The 9,525-nt window shown below is 35.0% G+C and overlaps 1 protein-coding gene across 1 annotated transcript; it reads left to right on the plus strand.

Annotated features, from left to right (window-relative positions):
• Positions 1-295: 295 nt before the first annotated feature.
• Positions 296-7,789, plus strand: LOC118186579 (uncharacterized). The gene is made up of 2 exons (XM_035356685.2): positions 296-410; positions 6,447-7,789. Exon 2 carries the CDS (start codon positions 6,533-6,535, stop codon positions 7,685-7,687), a length of 1,155 nt encoding a protein of 384 aa, XP_035212576.2. The 5' UTR covers positions 296-410; positions 6,447-6,532; the 3' UTR covers positions 7,688-7,789.
• The last annotated feature ends 1,736 nt before the right edge of the window (positions 7,790-9,525 follow it).

A 9,525-nucleotide genomic window follows, 5' to 3' on the forward strand; every position in this document is an offset into this window, starting at 1 on the left:
TGAATTTTATGGTAAAGAACATGATATTTCATAATTAAAGGTAACACACAAAATGTTTAAAAAACGCCCCTTTGGACGTACTTTAAAATCTGAATCCTTTCAGATTTTTTATAATATTTCTTTTTTCTTTTCTTTTCCTATTTTTTACGTAATTCCCAAGTAGCAGAATATTAAATGACATTTCAGCATTGCTCAAAGCTAATTTCAATAGATTATTCAATAACCGCATATTCTTTGGAAAGTTTTATGGCAACTTTATGCGAAGTGTATTATTTTTCTTTAGATCACAGGCTCGTGAAGACAAATTATGAATTGATAATATACTGTAATTTTGAGGTTTAAATCAGTTTCGTAAATTATAATAATCGGAGAATTGTCGATTTGTAATTTTTGATTGTAATTTGATACCGGTAAGTAAAATCTTGAGAATTATCATAATTTTTTTTTATGATTAGTTAACCTATTTCATTTAATTAAATTGGAATTCAATAAGTGGTCGCAAATACCACTTAATCTTTTCTGTGGATAAGTTTGCGGATGATTATTTTTACATAGTTAGCTCAACTATGTTACAATGTGGATATGAAATATATTATTATTATAGTTATAAAGAATTTTCGTAATGATTCTTGATTAGTTAGAGGATAATTCTTAGGTTTGACCCAAAGATGCGCTATATGATTTCTTGTAAAAAGGTAATGTGCTTGTTACTGAACATTGTTTTCGGGAGTAAGAACACATGTGCTAGACGTAATTACAAGAAAAATGTAGACTATTATTTTTCAATTCAACTTAATAAAATCTGTAAATTTATTTTCAATAATTGTAACACTAATCATAACTATTGCTGGATCATCCATAATAACACTCCTGTCATTAATACCATTCAAACAATTAACATCCAAAACATTAACTACTATGACTTTGAAAACTTATATACCTTACTTCCTCTAGAAGAAATCTATAACAGTCTACTTGATCTGCCTAAACTCTTCCCTGATATGCTCAAAATTATGACTCTTGACAAATGGAAAACCTACCTAAAATGCCCACTTTTTTCACAACTACATGAAGTTCCAAAATCAACTTTTTAAACAAGTCAGAGGATTGCCAATGGGCTTACATTCCAGCTCCTCGATCTGTAATATCTTTTTATTTATCAAAGAATTTAACTTCCAAAAAAATCTACTACCACAAGAGTTAAATTACTACAAACACACCTACAGATATATTGATGACCTTATTACAATTAATAATTTTGGTAAAAGTGAACACTCCGAGATTTATCCAAATTGTCTTACACTTAATAAAACTAATAATTCACAAAATAGCATAGACTTTCTAGATCTTCAAATCATTAACTACAAAAAAAATTTTTCAAAACAAGAAACTTCAATTTCAATACTAACAAATTAATAAATTGGAACTCCAACATATCCCAAAAAGTAATTAACAATACAATAATTAATCAAATACAACGAATTAAAATTATATGCACAGATACAATAGATTTACAACGCGAAATTTTGCTCCTTATTAAAATTCTCAAAAATAATCTAATACCCATTCAATTTATTAACCATTGCCTTAAAAGAGCAGGCGTTAAATACTCACTCTAAATCATTTAACTGATAGGGATATGATAATTTGTTCCTAAACCTGAGAAGACGGTATAAATTGGATGACAATCAGTTGAAGGATTTCTATATAGTGTAATTACTCAGTTGTATATATTGTAAAAAGCTAATTGTTTTCAGACTTATGCTGTTACTAAAAAAATGGGCCTATTTCATGACTTCAGTTTGTCTAATAGCTCTTGGACAGTGAAAATTCCTTTTTTCCTTTCTTAAATTCTTAATCATGGCGACACGACAATTAGCCAGAAATTAATTAATTTCCATTCACTAGTATTTTCAAAAAATCTTAACAGACAGTTTCACTCAAATAAGAACTCCACATAATACATCCCTCAAGAATTCCGAGTCCCACCCACTACCATAAATTACTTCACCCAAGTCTTACCGACTAATATTATTCAAAGCCCCCACTGCCACTAAGAATTTTCGGACACCCTACACTTATGAGTCAGACACGAAGAGAAAGCTTTGCCAACTCCCCACTAGAAAGAATGTAAGTTACTTAATACCTTTTCTGGACTTTATATCTTCATGTACATTCACTGTTCTTATTATATTTTTTATATTATTTTTGATTTGTTTTTACAAAGTTTGCATTATTTATCTTTTTTGTAATCTTCTATGTTTATTTCAATTTTACTTTGAATTCTATTTCATAATGACAATTTCCAATGTTTAATTTTTACAAATAATATAGAACTCAAATGCATAAACATGAGGGTGTCGGGGACGGTTACTCGAGTTTTTTCGGATTTCTCTACAGAAATTGCTTTTTACTCCAAATTGAATTGGCTAAAATGCTTCATAGGAATAAGTTCTTTGAGTATCAGCATTGGTTCGTAATCCCTTCTATTCGCGGAAATATTTGGCTTGACTAGAACTGCCGGTTTGGCTTTACCTTATAACTCGAGTAAAGACGAAACACCTTCGTATTTAAGTATTTTTATTAATTATTGTTCATTGAACGGGAGTTGGTTTGTTCCCCTTGAAAAGTCAACTAATTTCCGATCAATGACAATGATTACATGTATTTAATTTAATTTTCCCTTTTACAATTGAAATTTTGTTCTTCATGATGATTCAATTCCAGTCCCCGTTAAGACATTATTAACATTTTACTTTCAAGTTACTTCGAAACATCTTTCAAAATATAACTTACCAGTATGGATTCACTCTTTTAAAATAATTCTACTTTAATTAAACTTAGGAGAGAATATAATCAATTAATCAATATTGTTTAGGAAATAAATTATATATATATATATATATATATATATATATATATATATATATATATATATATATACAGGAGACCACGGAATGAGTTGCTGCATCGTGTTAGAGAGTTTTCAGTATTGACGTTTATTGTGTGGAACTATTATCCACTACAATCAGCCAAAGGCTGGATAAGCATGCCTGTGGCATTTATTCATAAAATCAAATTTTATAAGTTTGTTTAGATACAATTCTTTTTGCGTATATGTTTTTCGCAGAGGCTGAAATATAGCACTAGTCTTTTGCCTATAAATTTATGAGTCTTTTGTCTATAAGTCTTTTAAATTTCATTTAGACTGCTTGTTCATCATGTGATATTAAATTAGGTAGCCTATTAGATGAGTTTTTATTCAGAATTGCCTCCCAGGTTTCGAAGCGCTATAGTAAAAAAAAACCAAGTCTAATACAGCAAATAAGAACATTTGAAAGAATACAGAAACAATTCAAGTTTTATTTACATAGCTTAAAGGTGTTCTATGTGTGAACCGTTGGTCACACGGCATACATCAATGCGATAGTTCAGTTCCTGCCACACTCTACTCAGCATGGTACTATCAACGTTATTGACAGCACGTGTAATCCTTTCGCGCAGCTCAGCTAAATCACGCGACAAAGGGGGGTACGAAAACTTGGTCTTTTACATACCTCCACAAGAAAAAGTCACAAGGTGTTTAATTGGCCGAGCATAGGGCCCATCGCAAAAGACGCACGTCATCTTTGGAAACATTATTTATTTATCTTTGGAAACTTATTTATTAAACAAAAGGTAAAGAGCAAAAAAAGATGCTATATGTTTGATATTATTAAAAAAATTAGCGATTTTGTCTCCCTGAAGCAAATTAAAAAAAAAAAAAAAAAAAACTATTTACAAAAAAAACTAATATTACATGGTTGGTATGATTGGTAATACATTGTATGTCTCCCAGGCGATGCAATACAGTCCGTACAACGCCTAGGCATGCTGAGTATCAAATTATCGATCTGATCTTGGGGGATATTACACTACTCAAAAAGCAATGCTCTCCGAAGTTCCGGTAAACATGTAGGAGGAGGTTGACGGGCTGCAACTCGTCGGCCAAGCATGTCCTATCCAGCGATGAGGTAAATGTGTGTTTAGGTACTCACGTACATCACACAGAAAATGGAAAGAAGCTAAATCTTGTTGGAAAACGATGTCGTCATCCTCATGTTCCCCCGATTGCGGCATTAACCACAATTGCAGCATATCCAGGTGCACTACACTGGTAATGATCGTCTCTGTAAAAAAATGGTCCATAGACATGTGAGAAGGAGATAGAGGAAAACGGGTTAACTTTGGGAGAATCACGATGGTGTTTCACTACACTAAGAGGATTTTTGGTGCCCCAAATGTGTAAGTTATGGCGGTTTACCTTGCCGTACAAGTGGAAGGTTGATTCGTCAGTGAAATTCTTTTTCCGCATTAGTGTCTGACGTTCTTGGACATCGATGGAAAATTTCGCACGAAAAATGCAATCTGACAGATGCAGCGCTTGCAGCAATGCCAATCTGTAGGTTGCATACACAGATTTCTGCGTAGAATCCGCTGCACTATTGGTTGCGATATCCTATCACGAACGGTTGATTTTATCGGGCTCCTCAAAAAAAACTTTCCCGTGCATCGCTTACAGCTTGCGCAGATGGGCCCGAACGACCATTTCGTTTCTTATCACACAGGCATCCCGTTTCTTTGAACTTCTTGTACCACACATGAATTGTTTTGCTACTTGGTTCATGGGCTCGACATTTCGTATGAAATGCCCGCTGAACCAAAGCCACTGATTCAGATTTAGCAAATTCTAAGACATAAATGGATTTCTGTTCGCCTGTAAACGCCATTTTTATTTACTCACTGCCTTCAGTTGACTTGCTACCTGCCTTCTATTTGCCTTTTTACTGCCAATGCCATCTACCGCCAACTGATGACAATAAAACTTGAATTTTTTCTGTATTATTTCAAATGTTTTTTTGTTTTTTTTCAAATGTTAATTTTTCTCCGAAAATACTAGCCATGTTTATATTTGATTTTCAAGAGAATTGTTTTGTAATTATATATATACATTTAGTGCGGCCGATCGCAGCAAAAGTAGAGGTGCACAACTAGATGTTATAGCAGTCCTGTATATAAAGTTTCGACGTTCTACGGCTAATCGTTTTCTAGTTCTAGATCCATTTTAAATCCATTTTATAATTCATTTTCATTTTCGAAAAAATAATACTTTATTCTGTCCGTACGGATATATGTTACGCAAAACAATTGTTCAAATAGATTCGAGAGCGGACAAAATGGATATTTTAGTTGAAATATGATACCCGAATTTTTTGGGATTGCAGTACTACCTTTACATCGTACAAGGAAGTCGAATGCACGGTAGCACTCATACAGTCGAACTGTACACAGGAAGTTGAACCATTTGTTTTCAGTATTATTATCCACCTAGCTACTGATGGTTCTGAACCAAAAATAATTCTATGCACTAGAACTCTTATAACAAAGACAGGTACAGGTAGAAGCTATGCCAGCACCTCCGTAGTACCACAGGTAATTGAGGTATTGCTGAACCTAGCTAACTGTTAAACTTCCCACCCCAATTTTGAGGGAGAACACCCCGGGGGGAGGTCCGAGGTTCTCCCGCCCCTCTTTTTTTTACCATCAACCACTTGAGACGACTTTCTGAGATAAATGAGTTCTGGTATTAATAGTGTACACAAATCATATTGAGAAAAGACTGTCCTTGAAAAGTTCAACAACTGATGCTTCCAAAAGCAGAAATGTAAGAATAAATGTCTTTTCTAAGGCGGAAGGTGTAATAAGCAAATCTTTAGAGCTCCCGTCCATCAGCATTGCGTAGATAAATGAAACTGTTGCAACATTAAAATGAAATGAAATTAAAAAAATAAAGAATAATAAATAAAAAAATAGAATAAATAATGAAAAATAAAAAATAAAAATATATAAATAAAATAAAATAAAATAAAAAAAGACAAATATGGTATAGTAACATATGGAGATGAATAAGCTTTAGATATAACAAATATCCAGTCCGAGTCTTTGGATATGTATAAGAACGTCTCTGAAAACATTTTTATTAGTTCTTTATTTACTCACTGCCTTCAGTCACTACCTACCAGTTAAACAATTACAACAGATATTTGCATGCGAGCAATATTTGCATGCAGCAGGACTAAGGCCGAATTCAAGTAAATTCAAAAGCTGTGAGAAAAGCACGATAACAGCTTAATAAATGCTACCGAAAACTGTCTCCGAAATATAAGATCTCTATACTTGTGTACATTAAATATTTTGCATCCTGGTGGGAGCCAATGAAAACAGAAACGACATTAAGGCAAAAGTAACAAGATAACTGTTTAATAACATTAAGCCAAAATTCAAATAATAATTCTTTACAGAAGAACAATAGTTTCTCATATAATTAATGTTTTGCATATATTCTTGAATATTTATACATATTTTTAGTATGCTGTTTTTGTAGAAATCTTTATTTCATCCCACAGGAAATTCTTAGAAAAGAAGCTGATCTATTTAAACTCTGAAATTTAAAGTGCTCCACAATATTACGTCCAGGCGAAAATTTTCCAGGATGGCAATGAGAAGAATGAAATCTCCCTACACTCTGCCTCCAGGCGATGACATTTTTTTCCCTCCTCACCAGTTTACGCAGTTTAGAAATTACGATAATGAATTCACATTACAGCAACCTGGATGGCAAAATGGTTTTTATGATAATTTTCCACAAGCTACCTCCCCGCCATATGGTCTCCATGAGAACCAAAGTAGCATTTTTGTAGATACACCTAATTGCACCTACTCTCACGACACAATTCTCCAACCAGATACAGGATCCCCGAATGAGAATTTTAATCAACACGACTACTGGGATGGTGCGGCAGAACCGTTTCCAATTTCCCTACCAACAGAAGAAGACTCCGAACACACTGAAGGAAATGAAATACACCAGCGAAATTTTTCCGTAGCAAGAAACAACAGCTTTGGAGGGTTTGTAAGTCATCCCCGCTTAATGGTGACTAATTTTGGTTCAGTAACCATCAGGTTGAGTAACTTCGTAAAAATTGATCTCACACCAGCTGGGGCGATTTGCGTGCACAATACTGTCGGCGGGTGTCTCGCTGCAGTGAACAATGTCGGCAACAAAAGTTGCGTCATACACCCCAACAGCCGCGTATTTCAAGAAGGAATGAACGTACACATCTTGACTGATGGCAACAGGATGATTAAAATTTGTAGAAAAGGAATTATTTTTTCCTCATCTCAGCACAGTTTAGCGTACTTAGTTGATGAATCAGGAACTAAGACTACTGCGGAGAAATTCATGAATTTGTCTTCGTACGATGTGTTGGCAGATGTCTTCTACAACGATATTAAAGAAAACTGTTTGGAGGAATGTTATGATATGATCTCGAAGTCAATTCATAATATCTCTCCTATTGGAGAAGAAACTTGGATTATTGATGGTGCTCGAATATTCCAAGATAGAAAGGGAGATGTAACTGTGGCAAGCAATTCTCGACAAAGGATCATTACAACGTCACCGGCTCTTCGAAAAATATCCCTGAATACTCCAGCCATAGATGTGAATACAAATTCCTCCTTGAAGCACTATCTGACAGTACGGAAAAGTAATCGAATAGTAACTTCTGGCTACTGTGGTCTAACGGTGCAAATTGGTTCTCAAAAATCGGGTTTTGGTCGTAATGGAAAGCTTGTTCTTTTCTGAATATAGTAATAAAATGAGACTAGAGTTTCAGTTGAAAATTATTCTGTAAAGGACGATGTAAATGAAATTGAATTTTAATAAAATATACATCATAAATAATGATGTTATTTGCAATGAAAATTACCTTCATATCTTTCTTTAAGCATGAAATTTTATCAAGCCTTAATTCTATACAAACAGAATACATTTTCCAAAATGAATTATTACATATCCTGCTGATTAGATTGTAATGCCATTGCAATAGCTAGAAATCATTAATGGTGGCTGAGATAGCAATTGCTTTTCATTTGTTAGACGGTATAAACTAATTTTAAATGAATGGGAAAGTAAATGTTATTAGATATGATTTCTGGATATAGAAGAAATGTAGTTTAACCGTAATAACTTCAATTATTAAGTACATACTCCATAAGCAAATTTATGCTTGGGAGATTAAATCTGTTAATGTTGCTGTAAAATTTCTTTGCGCAATGTAAGTGCTTAGTAAATGTGCCAACTGAGCAGAATAAAGTATGTCGTGCCAACTGAGCAGAGTAAAGTATGTCAAACTGAGTTCCAAGTCAGCAACTGAACCGCTGGGATAATGCTCCAAATCAGCAACTGAACCGCTGGGATAATGCTCCAAGTCAGCAACTGAACCGCTGGGATTTTATTTTGAATAACTGTTGGATGAGCGAAAAACTTGATAGCGAAATTTTCTCTTACCTTGTCGAACTAAGAAGGAGTTTGAAGAACATACCTCAATGTTATTCTCAATTCAACTGCATCATATTATTAGGAAAAAGGCTTGGCTTGTATCGTAGGAAAACTGAATACTTAGCTGTATATATATATACTAAATTGTGATTTCTCCTCAAAATATTTGCTCTAAAAATGAATACAATGCATACAGCATGGAATCAAACAAAAACATGCTTTATTGAACTCGTAGTATCGTTACACATGATTGTCTCTGCAAGAGGAAGAACAACAAGCAGGTGTTCCTTGGTATGGGATATGCCCTCCCCTTACTTCAATGGTTGCTTCGAACGGTCTTTCCATACTCAGCACCAGATTGTCCAGCAGATCTTGAGGTAAGAGTGCCGATTCCTCAATCAGCATCTGTTTCAGTTGCTGGGTGTTCCCCGGAGGATGTAATCGTGTCACAAGCGTCTCCCCAAAACATCCCACACATGTTCTATGGGGTTTAAATCAAGGGAGCACGCTGGCCAATCCATTCGAGTGATATCTTCACTTTTCAGTAGCTTCTGAACAGCAAGAATACACGACTACTGGTGTGGTATAACGGTGTGGCCGTGCATTATCATCCATAAAAACGAAGTGTACTCCAATGGCACCTCGGAACAGACGCACATGGGGAAAGATCACCTCCTGACGATAGCGATCTCTGGTTACAGAACTTCTGTCGAAAACGTGGAGCTCCGTCCGCCCGTTCAGCATATTGCCTCTCCAGACGAGATCTTCAGGACACCGTAACGGTCTCTTTCCGTAATGTTACTGAGATTAAACCGTGTCCTGACCTCTCTCCAAATCAATTTGTGTTGAGAATCGCTTGTGGCACTAAAACGATTCTCATCCGTAAGGAGGATACGACTCCATTGATGAAATGCCCAGTTTTTGCGCTCCTTGCACCACTGTAAATGGTGATGCCGATGGCCAACTTTCAAAGGGATGCAACGTTCAGGACGGCAGGCGCATAGGCCACTTTTGTGAAGGTGTTTGGACACAGTAAACCACGACAATTGTCGCCCGTTGCTGTTCACAGTTGTTGAGCTGTTGCGCTCGCTGACTGGTTTCGGACTCTTTTCATCTGCAGGACTATAGATCGGTTATTTACT

The sequence above is a fragment of the Stegodyphus dumicola genome, chromosome 4 (genome assembly GCF_044657685.1).
Source record: "Stegodyphus dumicola isolate Sdum_Otavi_A_Nest chromosome 4, ASM4465768v1".
NCBI lineage: Eukaryota > Metazoa > Arthropoda > Arachnida > Araneae > Eresidae > Stegodyphus > Stegodyphus dumicola.

Coding starts and splice junctions, on each gene's coding strand:
- LOC118186579 (XM_035356685.2), top strand. CDS start 6,533: ATGGCAATGAGAAGAATGAAATCTCCCTACACTCTGCCTCCAGGCGAT.